This window comes from Vanessa cardui, chromosome 21 (assembly GCF_905220365.1).
Source record: "Vanessa cardui chromosome 21, ilVanCard2.1, whole genome shotgun sequence".
In the NCBI taxonomy this organism is placed as follows: Eukaryota; Metazoa; Arthropoda; class Insecta; order Lepidoptera; family Nymphalidae; genus Vanessa; species Vanessa cardui.
Window position 1 is genome coordinate 11,174,794 of NC_061143.1, and position 24,167 is coordinate 11,198,960.

At 37.6% G+C, this 24,167-nt stretch overlaps 1 protein-coding gene across 1 annotated transcript; it reads left to right on the top strand.

The window, feature by feature from the left end:
* The first annotated feature begins 244 nt into the window (after positions 1-244).
* On the top strand, positions 245-24,159 carry LOC124539111 (C2 domain-containing protein 5). The gene is made up of 22 exons (XM_047116436.1): positions 245-879; positions 4,755-4,914; positions 5,774-5,914; positions 6,493-6,653; positions 7,201-7,312; positions 8,314-8,380; positions 8,814-11,299; positions 11,369-11,515; positions 11,900-12,059; positions 12,638-12,723; positions 13,601-13,724; positions 14,896-14,987; positions 15,987-16,102; positions 17,148-17,273; positions 18,080-18,170; positions 18,816-18,931; positions 19,624-19,722; positions 20,999-21,139; positions 21,775-21,951; positions 22,589-22,768; positions 23,171-23,275; positions 24,109-24,159. Exons 1-22 carry the CDS (start codon positions 700-702, stop codon positions 24,157-24,159), a joined length of 5,118 nt encoding a protein of 1,705 aa, XP_046972392.1. The 5' UTR covers positions 245-699.
* The last annotated feature ends 8 nt before the right edge of the window (positions 24,160-24,167 follow it).

Sequence of the window (24,167 nt, forward strand, 5' to 3'; positions counted from 1 at the left end):
AAGTAAGATTATAATAATTTGACTATATCTCGGTATTTGTTAACTCACTGAAAACTTTTGTGGCCCCCACTTATGTGGAGGCCCCAGGGCAGTTGTCCCGGTTCGGTTGCCCTTCCCTAAATCCGGCCCTGCCTCTGTAATTGAAAAAAATACCTTTTGAGGCTTGTTATCAACAATCGACATAAACAATTTTACCAAAGATTAAAGAAACTTTTAGAATTTACATTTTACTTTACGATCGTTTGACATTCGGGTTGACATTTCGACATCACAGCTGTGGAAAATGTCGCCCGCGTTTCAGGATTATTTATAAAATCTTAGTTCTATAAATAAACATCGGAGAAAATTATAACAACACGCTTTCACCATTGTAGAAGGCGCTTAAGGTGTTGTGTTTGTCAAAAATTTAATACGCAGCGTAAATGCGTTGTAAATTTGCAATGTTTACACCAATGAGGACGTTTATTTGTGTATTTGTGTCGTTAAAAATAGTGACTTAGTTGAAAAAGATAATATTACTTTGGAATACGTGCTTATACGACTAGTTATTTTATATTGCACAAATATTCGTGTTTATATAATTGATGGTTTATTTTTACAAGTGATTAAAATGTGCAAAGTGTTTAATCTAGTGTGAATGATTGGATTATGATAGATTAGGCTAGTTTACTGTATTAAAAATCCTGTGAAATAATTAAAATGCCTGGTAAAATAAAAGTTAAAGTGCTAGCCGGTCGTAATTTGCCGGTAATGGACAGAGCAAGCGACACTACAGATGCATTTGTCGAGATCAAATTCGGTGGTGTAACACACAAGACTGATGTATGTCGGAAGTCATTGAACCCTCAGTGGAACAGCACTGAATGGTACAGATTTGAGGTCAGTTTTAGTTCAAATTTAATTATACTCTGTTTAATTTACTTCTTAATGAACCAATAATCAAAGTTATGAGAAGACTCCTATGGACTATAACCCTAATAAAAGCATGGACTTTTTCGTTCTTTTCTAAGTAGGATGTATATAAATGTAATTGTATAATACCATACACAGAGTATGGTAATTAATACAAAGTAACTACATAGTTACTTGCCGATTCTTCTTGGTAAAACTTACTTTCCGAACCAATGGTTATCACAAATCAATAGTGCTTTTATTAGCCTGCTTGAATAAAGAATGTTTTGATTATTATTATATTTACTTTTTATTTTTGATTATTTACCACAATCTAAGTTTATAAACATATGTTAATTAAAAATCAAAAATTATTTTTAAGACAGAACATATATTTAAACTCAGCCTGTTTTCGTGGAATGATAATGTATTTCAAACCTTACATTTCATAAAATTAAAGATCATATGATTTTAACCTTGGTAATTGGCAAAACTTTGTGCAAGTTCGTCTGGGTAGGTACCACCCACTCAACAAATCATGTATACTTAACATTGATTTTTTGGGGCAACTGCTGATTGAGCCACTATATATACAAGCACAAGAGACTCAATATCTGAGTTATTAAGGTTATTGATTTTAAGGATGATTAATATTTCTTATAGTGCCAATCTCCCTCAATCATCAGTTTGTCTACGTATAATTGAACCACCAATTGGAAGAAGGGAATAAATCCAAAAAATAAGAATGGAGATAATAAAAAAATTGTCATAACTTTTTGCTTTTAACTGTTATACGTTTTTTTTATTATTTAACTTTATAAACTAATAGGACATCAGTGATTATTAAGAAAATATCAATCCTGATTTTTTCACCAACAGACCTGCCTTAAATGTATAATATTTAGCCCTATGTCTAAATAATGTAAGAGTGAATAAAAGTGAATATGTCGAAAAGTGGTGTTTATTCCCTTCTTCCAATTGGTGGTTCAATTAAAGAATATATATAAACTATTAAAAACATAGTAAATAGTCATCTATTTAGACAGTGGAAATCTATAGCTAAACAAATATAACCAAAATATTATAAGGTACAATAGTGATGTTGATTATTTTAACTTCTATTATCTGGCGAAAATGGAAAAAAGTACCTAAAAAAAGTAGTAGTAACTAAAAAAAAATAAGCATTAGGTATTATAAATTGTTCTTTTCATCAACTAGTAAAAAAAAAAAACAGAAATTCTGTTCTGTTAGCTTTAGTATCATTGATAAAAAAGCAATAACAATTATATTAGTACAGTATGCCACACAGTCTTGTGTACATATCTCTAAAGTGGATGACCTTAAACTACTTTTCTTTATGTTGAATAGTTCCAAATATAAAAAATATTTGTAATTAATCAAATTTACGCTACATTTTCATATATTTATACAAGATATTTCATATATTATAGAAGTATAATAACATTAATTAATTTATTACTGAATTAGAAATATAAACGCAATTTAGTCACAGATGGGGGAATAATAAACATGCCAAGGCCATTTCTCAATTCTGTTTCGTAGTTTGGCTGGATTACAAAATTGTATCCAACATTCAAGCTATTAATAGATGTGTCTGGCGACTGTCTACTGTAAATTATGGTATAATATTTATTATAGTAATGATGATAGATTTCATTTTTTATTATATTTATATTTAAATAAAAAGCTGAGATTGCTCAGTGGTTAGGACAGGTGCATCTTAACTGATGATTTTGGGTTCAAACCCAGGCAAGCACCACTATATATATATGCCTAATTTGTGTTTATAATTCATCTCGTGCTCAGCAGTGAAGGAAAACATCGAGAGGCAACCTGCATGTGTCTAATTTCATGGAAATTCTGCTATATGTGCATTCCTCCAACCCGCATTGGAACAGTGTGGTGCCATATGTTCCAAACCCTCTCCTTAATGGGACAGGTGGCCCTAGCCCAGCAGTGGGAAATTTACGATCTGTTACTTTACTTTACTACAAACAAAATATCAGCAGACAACATCTGCCATTTATTATATGATAAAATAATTTTTGAAACATGCTGCATCTTTTGGTACAAATTTGATAATGGTTTTCTCTTAATTTTTTTTAGTTAGGTATGATAAAATAATGTTTCTTTATTTATTAGTACATTTTTATGATCTGGTTATATAAAAAAAACAATCACTATTTTGGTAGTTCTAAATAGATAATACAAAATTGATTAGTTATCTTTATAGAAAATCAAGCCTGCTCTGATAACATGTAAGAGGATTTATCGTATTTATCTTTATTTATTGTGAAACTAAAATAGGTATGTCAGAATTTGGTTTAAATAATTCTAGATTTTTTTTTAATTAGCTTATTGGATAAGATTTCACTGAAGCTTACTGTAAGCAATAATGTCTGGCTTCTTTCAAGTATCCACTAATTACATAAAATTAATTCTTAAAGTAACCATCCATTACTCTATTTTTCATTTCATTTATAAAAGTCCTATTCCACCTTTTGGAATTGATAAAACGATGGTTGCTCTAGTGGCTGGATACTTTGTAGGGAACTGTTCATACTTATAGATTTGTGCTGTGTTCAAAAAGTATTAAGTATTAAGACACCTAAAATCTTATTGGATGTTTTCTTCTAGTAGCTATTCGTTTATGAAAGATGTTGGGTCGAGATGGCCCAGTGGTTAGAACGCGTGCATCTTAACCGATGATTACGGGTTCAAACCCAGGCAAGCACCGCTGATTCATGTGCTTAATTTGTCTTTAGAATTCATCTCGTGCTCAGCGGTGAAGGAAAACATCGTGAGGAAACCTGCATGTGACAAATTTCATAGAAATTCTGCCACATGTGTATTCCACCAACCCGCATTGGAACAGCGTGGTTGAATATGTTCCAAAACCTTCTCCTCAAATGGAGAGGAGGCCTTTCGCCCAGCAGTGGGAATTTACAGGCTGTTGTTGTTGTTGGGTCCCTGGATGAACTCAAGACTCATTAAAGAACTTACATTCTCACTTATCAATAACAAGCGATCCGCCCGGTTTTGCTCGAGTGCAATGCAGATATGATATACAGAATTTGTTTAATTACAATATCACGTCCGAAACTTCTAAAATGATCAGTGTTTCTTGACTATATTGAAAACCTTCCTTTCGAATCACTATCTGATAAAAAAACCGCATCAAAATCCGTTACGTAATTTTAATGATCTATGCATACATAGGGACAGACGGTGGTCAGCAACTTCGTTTTATACTATGTAATGATTCAGTTTTTGCCAAGTTTAAAAAGTATGCACAGAGAGAACTAATTCGAGTGAACGTATGTCGTTAATTTAGATAGAAAGAGTGTGGAATCATAACATCCAAAACTCAAAATGAAAGGTGACGACAACCCCATTATATTATAGCTGTAGTAAAAGTAAGTATAGTAAAGTTCAGAAGGCTTCAGTTTTTGTTGTTGTCAATATGTCACCAGGAATTTGATTTGGAACTTCTCTTCCTGTCTCGTCTTATTTTTTTACATTTGCGCATGAACGAATGAGCTCGAGCGCCATAGTAAGTTTTTTATAACTATAAATATTTAAATATGAACAAGACATTCGTAAATACTGTCCAAATATCGATGTCCATCAAATAAAAATAAAAAAACTTGCTAAATATCCAGTTTTAAATACTTATAGTAAGATGTTATTACTTATGTTACTTGTGCTTGTAGTTGGAATGGTTCGCTCACCCTATAATGTGTAACACAAAAATACTTAGTACTGCTGTTTGGCAGCAAAATATCTGATGAGGCTTGAACAAAGTCCTATCACCAAGTTTTTTCATGAAACTTCTGTAACAGGTTGATGAATCAGAACTCCAAGATGAGCCACTGCAACTACGTCTCATGGACCACGACACATATTCAGCTAATGACGCGATCGGCAAAGTCGTTATTAGCCTTGCACCACTACTCGCAAGAGAGGCAAATAACGCCAATGGAACAACGGGCCCACCAGGTGGTAAGTATAGAAAAAAAAATCTTTCTACTAACGGACTTTGTACCGCTATGCTGATAAGGATTTATGTGATTTCTGGTAAAATCAATTAAATACATTACGAAGATACAATTCCTGTGTACATTTTAGTTTCATCTTTTTCCCCTCATAATATATAGGATAGTTTTTGTAATATAAGAGCCAGGATTAGGGCCTTTAAAATGATCGTTAGCTCGTGTCAACATAATAATAATTATCTTTATAAGGTAGTCAGAAGTGTTATATGTAAGAAAAATATGCTAATAAGTAAACTAGACTTTGGGTTGCTACTGGGAAATTTTCAATACAAAAGAAGAATATAATGTATCGAATCCAGGAATAGGTTAGACCAGCAAGGTTACTGGAACAAATAACATAGTTACTGTACTTGATTACACTGTTACCATAATAAAACCTGTGCAAAATTGCAACTCCTTTTATTAATTTGAACTAGCTTAATTAAAATTGCAAAAAAATCTACTAACAGGTTTAGTTAAATAAAAGCATTTTTTTTGTGGTATAGGTTGGCGAACGAGCATATGGGCCACCTGATGGTAAGTGGTCACCATTACCCATAGACAATAACGCTGTAAGAAATATTAAATATTCCTTACATCGACAATGTGCCACCAACCTTGGGAACTAAGATGTTATGTCCCTTGTGCCTGTAGTTACACTGGCTCACTCACCCTTCAAAACGGAACACAACAACACTGAGTACTGTTATTTGGCGATTGAATAACTGGTGAGTGGGTGGTACCTACCCAGACGGGCTTGCACAAAGCCCTACCACCAAGTAATGCATGTATTCAATTAAATATTGTTATGTCTTCTGAATATCCAGGTGCAGTTATGTCCGGCTGGATACCGGTCTTCGATACAATGCACGGCATCCGCGGGGAACTGAATGTTATCGTGAAAGTGGAACTGTTCTCGGACTTCAATAAATACAAGACCTCTAGTTGTGGCGTGCAGTTCTTTCACTGTAAGCCAATTTCGAGTTAATTATGAATTTTGAGACATTGAAGATCGAGGCTACTTTAAAGCTTTCTTACGAACACTTTGATTAATTTGTCATTCGAATTTTTTAAACTCAGCGGTGACACTGCATATTATATTGGTTGATATTTAATATACTTTTATGCCAGTAATACCTGGTCTTTAGATGGTATTCATCCCACATAGACATTGGCTCAGCAAAATATTATCCATCTACTAACCTTGGGAACTAAGATGCTCTATCCTTGGAGCTTGTAGTCACACTGGCTCACGGACCCTTCAAAAATGAACAAAACAATACTACATATAGTTGTTTGCCGTATGTTATAGGTCCTACCACTAAGTACATTTACTTTCTTACTTACCCTGTCGCCTTTCACGGCGAATCCTTTGAACTGAATTTGATGAAACTTATTATGAAGCAAGAACCACAGATATATGCTACATTTTTGTAAAGCTAACGTTTTAACGCGAAGGAAGCCGCGAGCGATTACTAATATAGGCGATATAGAAGATTAAAATGAAATGTTACGTTATAATAAAATTGAATTTTAATTCTTACAGGCCCAATGATCCCACCTGGATACAGAGCGACTACAGTTCACGGCTTCGTCGAGGAGTTGATAGTGAACGATGACCCCGAATACCAATGGATCGACAAGATCAGGACACCGCGAGCGTCTAACGAAGCCAGGCAGGTTGCCTTCATCAAACTTAGTAACCAGGTAGGATAAACGAACGGACACTTTAACTTAATCATGGATTTATCAGCTCATTCAAGTACTCGAAGTCAATATGGTACAAATGAAGATAAGCTATGGATAAGCTTCTTAGTTCCCAAGTTCAGAGCCCAGATGGTCTCTGATGATGATTGCGGATTAAAGTCCAGGCAAGCACCACTGAATTTTCATGTGCTTAATTTGGGTTTATAATTCATCTCGTGCTCGCCGGTTAAGGAAAACATCGTGACAAAACCTGCATGTGTCTTATTTCAACGAAATTCTGCCATTTGTGATCCACCAACAAGCATTGGACCAGCGTGGTGTTATATGCATCAAACCTTCTTGTCAAAGGGAGAGGTGCCCGGGAGATACAGGTGTTGGTGTTAAGTAGGTGCCAAGGTTTAGGCGCAGCCATGGCACCACATCATTTTGCACATTTACCAGTTCGACTTCCTAATATAACTTAAAAAATAACGGAATATCTCTTGCTTTCTGACTTTTCACCAATGGACATTCTGAGTTGTTCAGACAGGTTATTTCTCTATTTCAGGTACAACGGTTAGTCGGTTTGAAAGCAGCTGAGTTGGGAGCTAACGCCGTGGTCGGTTATCAGCAAGACTTTGATTTGGAAGGCGAGGCTGGAGTCGTAGCTCGAGCTATCGGTAAGAATTTAGCCAAATATTTCTGATAAAACAAACTTACAATTGATCATGGGAATAATTTTGATAATCATTTTCATAGTCTTATTACTGTGTTAGAAGTGATAACACAAATCCAAAAGTCACACTATTCACACTTTTGGGCTACTCGTATAGATTTTGGATTAACGTAACATAAGAGTACAGCCGATCATAAGGGCCATCTGATGTGAAGTGACCATCGCTTAAAGATATCGAAAGTGTTAGAAATATCAGTCAATAAATTCAAAGCCAACAACAGGATATCTAATGATAAATCCTTTGTGCCTGTTATCTAAGTTAATATGATAAATGCGAAAGTATTTTTCTCTCGGTTAAACGACTGAATAAATTTGAAGAAATTTGGTAAGAAACAAGCTTGAACCCTAAGTGACAAGCTTCCTTATCCAAACTTTCAAAGAATAAAATTGAAGCTTATTTTTTTAAAGGACTGATTTTGACGCGTCCGAAGTCTTGGATTCAGCTTGTTACGTAAATGTGTGTGTAAATGAGCTATCATACAATCAACATATGAATGATTCAGTTTAACTACAGGTATAAGAGACAAAACATCTTAGTGCCCAAGATGGGTAAAAAAGGCGTATTACTCGATACAAGATTTTGTAGATGATAAAAAAGCGTGGAATTAATACCTGTTGACTTCCACGCAGGATATATTAATTTAAGTAGTTGTATTAACTAATATGACTGTATTTTTCAAATGTTGAAAAAGAGTAACTTCTGAGTTTCTTGCCGGTTCTTCTCGGTAGAATATACTTTCCGAACCGGTGGTGGCTTCACTTAATTGTCAATTGACGATTCAAAAGTGCTTGTAAAAGCCCACTTGAATAAAGTTTATTTTGATTTTGTTAATATTTTTTAGTAAAGACCCTAATCATCACATGACACATCGGCTCGCCTACCAATTCCATACACATTCTAGAATTAAGTTAGTAGTAGTTGTTGAAGTGTTATTTCTCCTAAAGGTACAGCTGTTAGTATAACTGCACTACCAACGCCGAGCTACCCGACACACATTCCCTGTACACAACAGTGAGTATTTCGTTTGTACTATACTATCATGAATTTATTTATAGCTTTGATTTTTTTAAAGTTAAATTATATTAATTGGTTAATGTTTCAAAAATTGGAAGGATTCCGTATATTTTTGGTACCGATAATTGGGCTTAAAACATATCAAAACTTTTTAGTCTTCCTATTTAATGTATGATCTCTGAAATGTCGAAGTAAAACTGTAGCCCGCTTTACAAAAAAGTTTAAGGTTGTTAAAACAAAAACAAAGAATATCATAATTTCCTATATACAAACGTACACGCTTTCGATGTACTTAATGTTTTTAGAGACCATTATTTTAACTAAAATATATATATTAATTTACTAAGAACTTTATTTTAACAAAATATACTCATGGATATATGTTTGCATGGTTTGCCCTGTGTTGCTCGTTGTTGCCTTAAATCATTAGACAATTAAAAAAGTACTTGGACATTTTAGCGACGGACGAAGAAAGCATTACAGACTTGAATCAATACTACCAAACTCATCTAGAGGAATTACAACGTATTGTTAGCATTTTAAATCCCAACGCTACAGCGTTTCTAGACGAAGGAGATAATATCGACGATGACGAAAAAAGTTTGGACCTGTCCACGCAAAAACAGCAGAGTCAGAAAACTTACACCGGCGATCTTTCCATCTATCAAGACGATTATGTCGCCCAGAAAAGTCTAAAACATCTGTCCGAAGACCAGATCGATCTAAATAAACTTCTAAATCGCGAAGATCCTTCAGAATCCGTCGGTCCTTTAAAAGCTATAAAAAAGATTAAAGATAATTTATTCTCGAAGAAGTTTAATAAGCGGTCACGGAAACCGGAACTGCAAGATGATCAGGTCTCGCTTCAATCAACATCTTCAGATACGTCTCGTATTTCGCTGACAGATATTAAGAAGGAGATAAAGAAAATTAAGAAATTGAAAGTAAAAAAGCTTCTTAAAGTTGAAAATAAAGAGGAGGAAGGTTACGCTATGGCTTCAATACTCGCTCGATCAGTGATGCACGCTGACAGAAGTTTGGCTCGCATCTCTGAACATCAAGATTCGGAGAGCTCTCCGTGTTCAACTTTACGACGAACTAGCGAGTCGGAACCGGTTTTGAATTTATCTGACGAAGATGGCACCGATTATGCGAATAAAAACCGACCAAATATAAGCGGTAACATACCAGAGATTCATTGCAGTTCGTTAGAAAACATGAAGAGTCCAGATATGGAACGTGAGAGGAAGATATCAGAGTCGTGTCCTCCTACTCCAGTAGCAGTGCGAAGCGATAATCACCTGAAATTACCCGGTGATGCCGATTATTTTGGTTCAATTTCGTCTGCGCTGTCTGCTGATAGCTCAGAAATATACACGTCATCAGATGAAGACGATGAAAGCTTTGGGATGAAAAGTGATCCCGAACCGTCGTTGGAAACAACTAGTTCTGTAGTACAATCGGTACTCAGTAAAGACGTAGATCCGAATTTTATCGCTCAAATGGAAAAGAAACTAACAGTTCTTGAATTAACAAATAACGACACGTTAAAAATAAATAAAAACGTAGAAGAAAAACCTGATAACAATGTAATCATACAAACCACTGCTCCTGAAACTGTATTACAAAAGGATAATGCTATCAATAGTGAATCAGAGGCCGTCGACTCCAAGATATCGGCATCCCGGGATCAAACGTTTGTAACTTCGTCAACTTCACACTCTATGAAAATGGCTAATCCTTTTGCGCACAAAAAAGCTTCGAAGAGTATCAGCGCACCGTCATCCCCTATAGAAAAGAAAGGCTTCATGTATCGCTCCTCAAAACGGATTAAGCGACAAATATCAAAGATTTCAAAAAGCAGCATGATTAAGAGCTTATCACATTACTCGTTGTTACCAAAGAAAAAGCACGTTGATCCAAAAACCGCAATGAGTCAACCTGGATCCGCGTCTGATGTTACCTCTAAAGCTCCTAGTGAAACCGTATTAGGTTCTCCTTTTCTATCCTATACAGATTTGATGAGTTTAGATAAGGAAGGGTATAGTTCTTACAATCGTCTTCACAAAAGTGATGAAATCATAACATCTAAAGTATCGATGTATATAGGATCGGAACCAGTATCTCGGGCCTCTTTGAGTGGTACATCGAGTATGAAAGACGAACATCATTATTACGAACAAAGGACATTAAAAAAAGACAAATCCAAGCTTAAACCGACGGGCTTAATTCATACCGCTATGGAAACAATTTTAATAGACAAAGTAGAATCCTTATTAATACCCACAAGTCCTGATCCGGTTAAAACTGAAGATCAAAAATTTTTTGCCGATGTCAATGAGAAATTAGAAAAGGTTGAAGAAGCACAGATAAAACGTGACCGCGTTGAGGGCCCTAACCAAAATAAGGTCGTAACAGAAAACGAAAAGAATCAGCGAAAGTTAGTTAGACAAGATAGCATTCGTTCAACAAGTGATACAGGGTCGTCTAAAATGTCCAAGGTCGTAGAACCTAACGTCATTCCATGCAAATTAACTCACACGCCAGTTCTTCAACATTTCCATCCCATACTTAGTGGCGCACCCTTAGAGACCATACCATCCTTGCCGGAGGGCAGTGTAGATAGAACCGAGAGCCTAGACGTAGAGGGTGTTGAACCTACTAACAGTGTTAGCGTGTGTTGTAACTCGCATGCAGCGTGCGGTGTTGACAGGAGCGAGCGAGAACGAGATAAGTACGATAAGGACAAGAACGACAAGGAAAAGGGATCGCCCAGACATGCGAGGCACGAATCGTACGGAGGTCGGGATCCGGTCGCGACTGCCACCGTGCAGAGTTCGTCCTTACATTCATCATCCACTCCGATGGGTATACATAGACGGTCGTCTGATTCCGATCTCAGCGTGACGCCAAAAGGTCAGTCCGTAATGTAAAAAAATAACTAGTTATTCTTTACTCTACTTTAATTTTGGAATTTAAATGTAGGTAACTCCCTAAACGCCTCCGCTGGGAACACTGGAAGCGGCGGGGGTGCAATTCTACGACCATCAATGAACAGCAACAACATAGATATGTTGGAGTATCCTTTCCTCACTATGACCGAGTATCCTCCGGGTTTCATTGTTCATATCGGTAAGAAAAATGATTCAGTACTAGATATAGCTAGAGATCGTTTACATACATTTAAGCGGGGCCAATTCTAATATATAATAATTATGTTACGCCCTAGATTCTATTTCAATTTAAATTGACTCACAAAAATCAAGCTCAGCTTAATCGCAATGAAACAGCCCAGTTCGGTAGAAGAATTTATTGAGTAGATATGGGATTATTTTATTAATTGATGATGACTTTCAAATACCATAATAGAAATGTTCTGTAGAGGATTTTTTATTTAGAGTAGTTATGGGATCATGTTTTAATCGATTACGACTTTCAAATACCATAGAGCAGAAATGTAAAAGAAGCCTTTATACGTGTATTTTAAGTAGGCATTTGTGTATTTCCCGCTTGCAGGCGGCACGGTGTGCGCGCGCTCCGTGAAACTGGTGGACGGCGGCGGCGAGAGCGCGGCGCGCGCGGCGTGGTGGGCCGAGCTCCGCACCGAGCTGCGCGCGCACGCGCGGGCTCTGCGCTGCACCGCCGTGCTCGCATACACCGAGCGCGCCGCCGTGCGGTGCGTGCACACACACCCCCACACACACACACACCCCCACGCACACACACCTGTCACTGTGACTCCGCTAAATATTGCCACTTAAGACCGTCGAGTCAGAGAATATGTACCCATCTGAGATAACAACAACAACAGCCTCAAAACTTTCCACTATTGGGCTAAGGCCTGCTCTCCCTTTTAGGAGGTTTGGACAAATTTCACCACGCTGTTCTAATGCGGGTTGGTGGAATACACGTATGGTAGAATCACTATGAAATTTGACACATGTATGTTTCGTCAAGATGTTTTCCTTCACCGCCGAGCATGAGATGAATTATACACAAATTATGTAACATAAATATATAACACAAATTAAGCAAATTATATAACAAAATACACAAATTATATAACAATATACATATAACACAAATTAAGCACATGAAAAATCAGTGGTGCCTGGATTTGAACCCGCATTAATCGGTTAAAATACATACGTCCTAACCACTGGACCATTTCGGCTCGATGATTCTAAATAATATTGTGTGCCCCATCCGTGTATGTGTGACATTCAGAAAATTACATTTGCCTTTGAATTTCAGGGAAGATGTGTGCGTGCTGTCCGCTTCCGGTACCGCCGCGGTCATCAACCTTGACTGCGATTTCACTGTCGACGAGCCCACCGTGTGTAAGTGCGCTTAATACTAATAAAAAAATTTATAAACACAAGCAAAGTAGTTATAGTACGACACAACTTAGATGTCGCATCGGCAAAATTCGTGAAACCGATCACTTCCGAATTAAGTACGCTATCCCAAATTATCAAAATTATTTTCTCATGCGAATATGATCTTTACACAAACGTAATAACTTGTAATATAATATAACCTAATATATCCGTCAATTTGATGCGTCGATTTACATGCACTTGCTTTGTCTGACGCGCGAATCTATAGCGACGAATAGCGTCGAATGGCGCGATAGGGAGCTATTTCTATTGGTTGTGTAAATCGGCAGTAATCGATTTTATTTTCATTCCATTGGATTTTCCGATGCTACATCTAAATTGTGTCGTACTATACGTTAGCTCAAAGCATGAAGTCAATAGAAGTAAGTCATTGTGTCATTCTATGCTTTGGGATCATATGCCTTGGGAAACGATTTTGTAAAAATGGAACAACATTCGACTAGAGCATAAACCTCTGTTCGGTCGTGTCAATTTTAATTATAATTAAATATTTTAAAACTCAAATATTATATATTTTTAAAAAAGTCTGTCTTGCTCCCGTAAACTTGTCTAAGTATAGCAAGCGCTAAATTTGTCTACAAGTGTAAATAAACATGTTTTGCGCTCCCAGCAAAAACTGCTGAATATTTTGATATGACATTTGCATTATTATATTCCGGTTATAACCAGAACATTATCAGACTATATAATTCAATGTACAACATAGGCTCAGGAACACGTGTTTGAATCTGCTAGTTTTAAAGAAATACAAGACATATAGCGTTTCCGATGAAAAGTAACGTTTTGCGTTGTTATTATAAAAGATATCTTGTTACAGTGAGCACGGGTTCTAAGAACACTTTAGAAGAGTCAGAAATCGAGCCGTGCTCGATAGCGCACGTGCCTTACTCTCCAGGGGCGGGGCCTTATCGCGCTGAGCTAGCGACGTGTGGAGGATGCAGGTAACATCAGTATTACAACCTGTATAATGCTAACATAAATTACAACAACTATTTTAGGCAAGGTTTTACATTATTTCCGAAACACGAGCGTATACTATCCAAAGAAGTTAAATAGTCTATTTGAAAATGCGAAAAATAAAGTGTCAATTATGGTAATCAGTATATGTTATGACTTTATAAATGGTTAATTATCAACGAAAGTTGCAAATAATACTTTTTCAAACGTGTGTCACGTGACACAAAACGCTCCTAATTGGCCGGGGTTATGATGAAGTTACTTGCTCATTAGTCTTGCTTTTCTACTATAGAGTAAAATACGGGCAAGTGACGTCACCGACCCCATTGCAGCGCCATATTGTCTTAGTAGCGTTTTCGCGCGCTATTTAAATATTAATTTTTCATATGATATTTTTCTTCAAATATGTACTAGAAATAAAAAAATCTACTTTTACTGGGATCCTTAAGTTCTACTAAATAATATAAAATGGATTATTTGCGTGAGATGAGAAATAGTAAAGGCAGTAAAAAAAAATATCAATTAAGTTAATATTACTAAATGTTTATGTAACGTGGAGGAGCGCTCCTACGTCAGTACATAGATGATAAATTAATTGTCCTACGAATTGTACCAACTTTGGTTTCTACTGGAGGTCGAGTTAACTCAAGCCAATTCTGGGTCCGATCTTTACCTCACTACGTACAGTACAGTAATATATCCTGTAAATTTCCCTCTGCTGGACTAAAGCCTCCTCTTCCATTAAGGACCTCTTCTTAATGGAAGAGGAGGCTGGAGGGATATGTTCCAAAACGAGGGTTTTTCCTCCACGCTGTTCCTATGCCGGCTAGTGGAATGCATATGTAGCAGAATTTCGATGACATTAGACATGTGCAGTTATCCTTCCGATGCTTTCCTTCACCGCCAAGCACGAGATGAATTGTAATCACAAAATAAGCACATATATGTATATAGTGGTGTTTGCCTGGGTTTGAACCCGAAATCATCGGTTAAGATGCACGCACCACTGGGCTATCTCGGCTCCCGTACCGTCATTACGTCAGATCATGAGATTTAAATATGTAATGATATATAATGAGAGTGTGCCCTATACCAAGAAAACATCATCCATCATAGTAAAGAATATTTTTTACTATCTTTCAAATGTTTAACTAGGAGGGCAAGAGTACCGTCAGTTCTTCTAGCTACGTGCGCGAAACCCAACAGACTGGCTGCATATCCTAAAGCCATAACGCTAACAGCTGTTGGTGAGTTATATTACTTTATTTTATATCTTGTATTAAGCTTACCTAATTTCCGTATTATCTTCTTAGATCTTTAAAACAGACGATTACATCTGACTTGATTTCAATTAATAAATATAAATATTGGACAACATCACATACATTACTCTGATTTGAATGTAAATAGATGTAGCTAAAGCACATGTGTTATGGAAATCAGAAGTAACAACGGTACCACAAACACCCAAACCCATGACAACATAGAAAACTAATGAACTTTTTCTACGTCGACTTGACCGGATATCGTACCCGAAGTGGTGTACCCATGTAAACTGGTGTACACACCACTCGATCATGGGGGCCGTCAAATCGTCATATTTTATGATCCTATTTATACTATATTTAAACAAATTTACATATTCCAAAATTTTAATGCATAATTTTGTAGTTCCTAAATAGATTTAAGCTTATTTTGTTTATAAATTTTAATTTAATTTTTTTTTACTAAATTTTATTTCATTTGTCTTTGTAGTATGTTTAATTAAAATTAGTAAGAATGTTTTAAAAAAAAAATGTTTAGTAATTAGTGTAGATATAAGCGACTTGGTGTAAATACTGTAATGCTTATATTTTCAAATAAAGATTATTATTAAAAAAAAAAAAAAAAGTAAAGTAGCAGCCTGTAAATTTCCCACTGCTGGGCTAAAGGCCTCCTCTCCCTTTTTGAGGAGAGGGCTTGGAACATATTCCACCACGCTGTTCCAATGCGGGTTGGTGGAATACACATGTGGCAGATTTTCTATGAAATTTGTCACATGCAGGTTTCCTCACGATGTTTGCCTTCACCGCAAAGCCACGAGATGAATTATAAAGACAAATTAAGCACATGAAACAGCGGTGCTTGCCTGGGTTTGAACCCGCAATCATCGGTTAAGATGCACGTGTTCAAACCACTGGGCCATCTTGGCTTCAAAGATTATTATTATTATTATTAAATCAATAGTTATGTGTTCCTATACCCAGCGGCCCGGGGTCGCCGTGCCGTGGGCGCGGAGGCCGGAGCCCGGGACCTGTCCGACCAGTTGCCCTTCCTGGAGTATGAATTACACAAGCTGCTACTCGCCAAGTTAAGAATGCAGGTACGTTAAAAGAAATCTTTTGTTTTAATGGTAGCGACAGAAATTAATAATAGCCCCGTTAACTCCTAAACTATTTATGATTCGATTTTGTATATATATTAAACATTACATTAGATAGTGAAATTTTTTTTTTGTTCTTTTTTAAATTTCTGACATATGATATTTCACATTTTAAAGTAATTTGTTTAGTTTCCGAGACATATTTAAGTATTGATTATCGGATAGTACATACTATCAATACAATACAATCAAAATCAAAAATCAAAATCAAAAAAAAAAAAACTTTATTCAAGTAGGCCTCTACAAGCACTTTTGAATCGTCATTTTACAATTAAGTGAAGCTACCACCGGTTCGGAAAGTAGATTCTACCGAGAAGAACCGGTAAGAAACTCAGTAGTTACTCTTTTTCAACATTCAAAAAATACAGCGTCATGTTAATTAAATACAATTATTTCAATTAATGTATCCTGCTTGGAAGTCAACAGGTATTAACTCCACGCTTTTTTATCATCTACAAAATCTTGTATCGAATAGTATGCTTTTCTACCAATGTATTTTTAACAAACGATTTGAATTTACTAAACGGCAAAGTTAAAAATATTTAAGTTTAATATTTAACTTTAATATTTAAGTATTGTTAATATGTAATATCAAATCAAAATCAAATCAAATCAATTTTATTCAAGTAAACTTCGCAATGAAGCGTTTTTGAATCGTCAATAATCAAATACTACCTCCGTTTCGGAAAGCAGCTTCTAGCGAGAAGAAACGGCAAGAAACTCGCATAGTTGCTCTTTTAAAATAAACACATTTACAATGCTGTTATTGACAGTAATTAGCGTCCTATGATGGAACCCGAGCCTAACTCCAGGCGTTTCTTTCTAAAAAGTACTCTTTTAATGAATAGTATGATTTATTTATTAATTTAGTCTTAATAATATTTTTAAATTTTGAAAATGGTAAATTGATTATAATTTCCGGTATCTTATTATATATGCGTATAATATGTTATAATATGCGTATAATATGTTTCTTCTTCCGCAGGGCGCGAACGCGATCTTCTCGCTGCAGACTCAGATTGCGATCGGCGAGCGCAGTGTTCTCGCGCTCGCCAGCGGCACCGCGCTGCGCCTCGCCGCGCTGCCCGCACCCTCACCGCCACGACTCAAGGTCACTTCACACACGTACACGCGAATACACACGCGCGCACACACACGCACGCAGTGTGCTCGCGCTCGCCGCGACTCTAGGCCTCACGCGCGACATGCACGCGAATACAAACGCGCACACACACACGCACGCAGTGTCCTCGCGCTCGCCGCGCCTCAAGATCACTCGCACACACGTACATGCGAATACACACGCGCACACATGTACGCAAATACAAACGCGCTCACACACACGCACGCAGACACACACGCACGCATTGTGCTCGCGCTCGCCGCGAGTCTAGGCCATACTCGCACACATGCACGCGAATACAAACGCGCACACACACACGTAGCGCGCCGCCCTTACCCAATGTCACTCGCACACGTGTGCACGAAAATACACACGAGCACACACGCGCAGAGCACCCGCGCCGCCCTTACCCAATGTCACTCCCACACGTGTACACGCACATACATACGCGTACACACACAAGCAGGGCACTCGCGTCGCCTCGACTCAAGGTCACTCGACACTCATGCATGCAAATACACACGTCCACGCAAATACGTACGCATATATTTATTGTAAGAAAATGAAAAATAAACGGTTTTAAATTTTAACATTGATCCGAAATTCCATAAAGGATAGTATATCGATATTTGTCGAGCTAGTAAATGGATTCAAAAATGCGTATTTAAATATTAAATTTTGCATAATTTCGCAATGATTTACATTTGTGCTGAAGTGATAATAGTAGAGGTATTTTAATCACTAAAAATTCCGAATCGCAGCTGTTTTTTTTTTAAACAATTTTTATATTCCAGGCTTCAGAAAGCGACAAAAATGCCATCGAAATTCAAAAAGCTCTATGGGATACGTTCGTGGCGAACAAGGCAGCGAACGGCTACGATATCGGTATGAAATATGTTGTAACTGTAGTATGTTAAAATAGGTCTCAAGTATATTTTGTTGTTTGAGCATTTTTCCTCTCTAATCCACACACAGATATATTCTATTGTATTTTCCATTCATATATGTAAAGGATGTTCATTAAAATTACTAAGAATGTATTATTTGAGTCTCTAAAAAATTTTCAAACTTAGTAGGTTTAAAACTAGCAAGATGTTGAGATGGCCCAGTGGTAAGAACGCGTGCATCTTAACCGATGATTGCGGGTTCAAATCTAGGCAAGCACCGCTGATTCATGTGCTTAATTTGTCTTTATAATTCATCTCGTGCTCTGCGGTGCAGGAAAACATCGTGAGGAAACCTGCATGTGACAAATTTCACAGAAATTCTGCCACCTGTGTATTCCACCAACCCACATTGGAACAGCGTGGTGAAATATGTTCCAAAAACCTTCTCCTGAAAGGGAGAGGCGGCCTTTAGCCCAGCAGTGGGAATTTACAGGCTGTTGTTGTTGTTTGTTGTTGAAGGTGTTTTAGGTTTATCGTTACAGTATTCGTGACAATTTGAATACTATTAAATAGGTTTTGTTGGAAAAAAAATGTGTAAGCGTCGTGACGTAATATGTCCATGTGTGTGTGTGTGCGTGCGCAGGCGCACCGGAGCTGAGCAGCGCGGGCTGCGTGGAGGCGGAGGGCGACGAAGCGCCAGCGCTCGACCTCTGCGCCGACAAGGACGCCTGCGTGCTCGAACTGGACGAGGCCGAGGACGTCAGTCCAACTCATACTCTTATACTCTTCTATCTTTTTTTTTTTTTTTTTCTCTTTTTTATTTTTTTTTTTCCAAATCCAAATTTTCCTTCAAAATAGTCATCAAACAGCATGGCTCTATGAAAAACACATTCAACTCATTTCTCAGATGTATCTCTTACACATGCAAACCTACTTTATTCGTAAAGAATATGGTAGTGTTTTATTAGTTGTATGGGTTCATTATCGTTAATGATTTTATGTTGTTAATGGTGTTTTTATATGATTGATATTTAGACAATTTATACGATTTTTTAGTTTAGTATTTTACGACAATTTTACCAATTTATAATACAGAAAAACTTTTTTATTTTTTTTATGGTATAGGTTGGCGGACGAGCATATGGGCCACCTGATGGTAAGTGGTCACCATCACCCATAGACAATGACGCTGTGAGAAATATTAACTATTCCTTACATCGTCAATGTGCCACCAACCTTGGGAACTAAGATGTTATGTCCCTTGTGCCTGTAGTTACACTGGCTCACTCACCCTTCAAACTGGAACACAACAATACTGACTACTGTTATTTGGCGGTAGAATAACTGATGAGTGGGTGGTACCTACCCAGACGGGCTCGCACAAAGCCCTACCACCATGTAAAAATATTTTTCAATGATTATCTGAGCTTACTGTGGTTTTTGGTGTGTAGGTGGAGACAGCACGTGCGCTGTGTGTACGTCGCGCGCACATGTGTGTGCTGACCACTGCCCAGCGCACTGCGAACGCGCCGCCGCACGCGTTCACGCAGGTACCAACATTACGTCCACCATTGTCAAATTTGTCTATAAACAATGATGAAACTATTAATACACTAGAAACAAAAACTGTCGCTTCAGTTATACTAGCGGCAAGGTACGATGGCCGTTTTGACACATTAAAAAAGTGATGTGAAATGTAAATTTATTATCGATATAATATATTCAAATCTTTGTTTTTTTGCAAGTAATTTAATTCAAGTTTTTGTTGCAAGTAGTATCTGATTAAAAAGGTTTAATAAAAAAAATATAAAATAAGTTTAAGTAATAAATTCGAACGAAATAAATTTAAATAAAAAATTGCAATTAGAATGAAAGTTTATAAAGTTATATAGACACATTACATACAAGAAATAAATTGATACAAATAAGAAACCAAAAACACTAGTGGCTATATTTAATCGGAGTTGTCCATACTGCTACTTTCACTTTCATATAATACCCTAATATTTGTAGTTTAGAAATTACATTCGATAAATTTTATGACTAACTGCACTTCACTATTGACAACAAAGAACAACAATTTGCTCCTTTGATGTAATTATTTATTAAATACGAAACTTCATGATCGGGCAAACGTCAAAGCGCCATCATAGCGTGTCGCTACTATAGTGCATGAATTCCGTAAGAGTATGAGATAACGTACCCCCGTCACTATAACAAAGAACCACAATTTGTTCTTTTGATGTAATTATTTATTAAATACGAAACTTCATGATCGGGCAATCGTCAAAGCGCCATCATAGCGTGCCGCTACTATAGTGCATGAATTCCGTAAGAGTATGAGATAACGTACCCCCGTCACTATAACAAAGAACCACAATTTGTTCTTTTGATGTAATTATTTATTAAATACGAAACTTCATGAGCGGTCAAACGTCAAAGCGTCATCATAGCGTGCCGCTACTACAACAACAACAACAACAGCCTGTAAATTCCCACTGCTGGGCTAAAGGCCTCCTCTCCCTTTGGAACATATTCCACCACGCTGTTCCAATGCGGGTTGGTGGAATACACATGTGGCAGAATTTCTATGAAATTTGTCACATGCAGGTTTCCTCACGATGTTTTCCTTCACCGCTGAGCACGAGATGAATTATAAAGACAAATTAAGCACATGAATCAGCGGTGCTTGCCTGGGTTTGAACCCGCAATCATCGGTTAAGATGCGCGCGTTCTTACCACTGGGCCATCTCTGCTCCTATAGTGCCGCTACTATAGTGCATGAATTCTATAGAGTGATGCGATATAGTATCGTCTTCGTCGCAGGTGTGGCGCGCGCGGCTGGGCTCGGGCGGCGCGAGCGCGGAGCGTCTGGTGGCGTGCGCGCTGACGGGCGCCGCCTACAAGCTGCGGCGCCTGCAGCCCGCCGCGCTCGCCGCCACCTGCTTCCAGCTCGACGCGCCCGAGGTACGCGCCATATTCATAGTATCGGTGGAATCTATATTAGGTATCGTCACATATTCATAGTATCGGTAGAATCTATATTAGGTACCGTCACATATTCATAGTATCGGTAGAATCCACTTTCCGAACCGGTGTTACTGGTAGTATCAATTAATATAGTCGTTAAATGATAGTTCAAAAATGATCGTAAAAGTCTACTTCAAAAAAGTATATAGTATGACACAAATTAGATGTAGCATCAGAAAATGCAATGGAATGAAAATAAAACCGATTACTGCCGATTTACACAACTAATAGAAATAGCTCCCTATCGCGTCACTCGACGGTATTCGTCACTATAGATTCTCGCGTCAGAGAAAGCATTCAAATTGACGAATATATTAGGTGATATGATATTACAAGTTATTACGTTTGTGCAAAGATCATATTCGCATGAGAAATAAATATTGATAATTTGGGAGAGCGTACTTGATTCGGATCGGTTTTACGAATTTTACCGATGCGACATCTAAGTTGTGTCGTACTATACGTTGATTTTGAATTGTCAGTGTTTTGCCTTAAAACAGTGACATCAACTAATATTTTGATTGTGTTTTGTTGAAAAATTTTTTTTTATAAAAAAATCCTTATATTTCTAGGATGAAATTCAGCTCGTGGTATCAGGAACGGCCATACCTCTGCTGGATCCGTCCAAAGTCGAGTACAGCAACGGCGACAGGGGGACAGTGGACGGCGACGACGACATATTCGCGCTCGACGAGGAGCAACTGGTTAAAGCGCAAGGGGAAGCCGCCGATGACAAGAATAACGCATCGGTATGAAATGCAATACATTTTGATTTTATATTAAACTAGCGGTCGCCCGCGGCTTCGCCCGCGTAGATAACAGTTCATAATCAGTCTTCTAATATCCCTACTGCTGAGGCACGGTCACATTTGAAGAATTACTGCAACCGGCGCTTGGATCTATTGTGATAAACCTCAAATTCGTGATCACAACACCTCAGACAGACCAACATCAGCCACGAATCTGATGAGGTTCTTAGGGTCGGAGGCCATTATGCCCTCTAAGGACCGGAGTTAGAACATTTTATAGTTCTATCTTTTATAGTTTAGGCATAATACGCAAAAAATCAACTTTTTTGGTAGATTTTTTCCTTTTTTGTCCGAAAAACCCAAAATATCTTACAAAACCATTTTTTTTTTTCAAAATAAAATTTAGCCTATGTTATGCGGGATTAATTTAGCTTTCGAATGGTGAAAGAATTTTTAAAATCGGTCCAGTAGTTTTTGAGCCTATTCATACACAACCAAACAAACAAAGTTTTCCTCTTTATAATATTAGTGTAGATAAATATCTTTAAATAAATGTTTCTTATAACATAAAACACATGAATGGATGAACAGTGATGGTATGGAGCTCCTAAATCGGATTCTATATTCTCGCGTGCAGTGCGCGGGGGGCGCGGGGGGCGGCGGCGCGGGGGGCGTGTCGCTGTCGACGCTGGGCGGCGTGGTGCGCGCGCGCACGTGCCGGCGCGTGTGCGCACTGCGGCTGCTTTTCGTGCGCGAGACCACGGCCGTGCGCGAGCTCGGCGGCCTCAGCGGTTTCCTGCACACCTTCACCTGCGAGGTCTGCCAACCCTAAAATACATACTACTGTGCATACATAGTCCTTAGACCATAGTCCCCACTGATAAAAATGTTGTTCCTTTTATGACTTGGAATCTTATATATAACTTAATGTTGTCTTAAATTTTCGCGATTATTACATATTGAAATAAAACTGGTTTTAACGGATTTGAATCGCGTATATTATATTATATAGACTGTGGTCAGTCTACCCGTGACCACGGACACTGTAAAGTACCCGACTGGATTTTAAAAATAATTAATATACGCGATTCAAATCCGTTTATTTCAATCCATAACTTGCAATATTCAACATAAGAACGCCTCCTAAATGTAACCTAAGGCCCTTCCTAACTGGGTGACCGGTTAACTACTAGTATTAATACGTATACAACTGTCGCAGGTGCTGGCAATCGCGCGTGCGTACGCGGCGGCGCTGGGCGGCAATGCGCTCACGTCGCTTTACCTCGCGCACCTGCTGCTACACCACAACGCGCACAAAAACCAGGTGACGCGCACTAACACACACACACACATATACATATAGTACGACACAAATTAGATGTAGCATCGGAAAATGCAATGGAATGAAAATAAAACCGATTACTGCCGATTTACACGACCAATAGAAATAGCTCCCTATCGCGCCATTCGACGCTATTCGTCGCTATAGATTCACGCGTCAGAGAAAGCAAGTGCATGTAAACCGACGCGTCAAATTGACGAATATATTAGGTCATATGATATTAAAAGTTATTACGTTTGTACAAAGATCATATTCGCATGAGAAATAAATATTGATAATTTGGGATAGCGTTTTCAATTCGGATGTGATCGGTTTTACGAATTTTGCCGATGCGACATCTAAGTTGTGTCGTACTATACATACATACACACACACATACATACAAACACACGAACACACATACATACACATAGTGTACAGTTCTATTCGGACCCCTATCGACTATGACATATTCAACAATATTGTCATGCTATGCGATTAATCTATTTAGTAGACAATAAACATGACAAAATATGTATTCACCATTAGGGCACACACGTAGTCTTAGAGCTGTTGTCATTAACTTTATCAAACATTTACATTAGTCTTTTTTTTTTTACTTTCTCGAAAACACATTTTACACCCACTTGGAAGAGGTTCTACACACCAGTGCTTAAACTAATTATTTAGCCAGTACAGGCTTCTGTCTTTTAGGGTCATCACGGGGTGTGTGTGCTACCATAACGAACTTTTACATTAGCCTGTTATTACTACAGATAATATAAGAATCGTAATATATTTCAAATAATAAAAAAAATGTTTACTTTTCCTTTCAGGGTCAATGTCTTCTATCAGTCGGCGGAGACGTCGTCCATGTTACCTATTAAATATACAT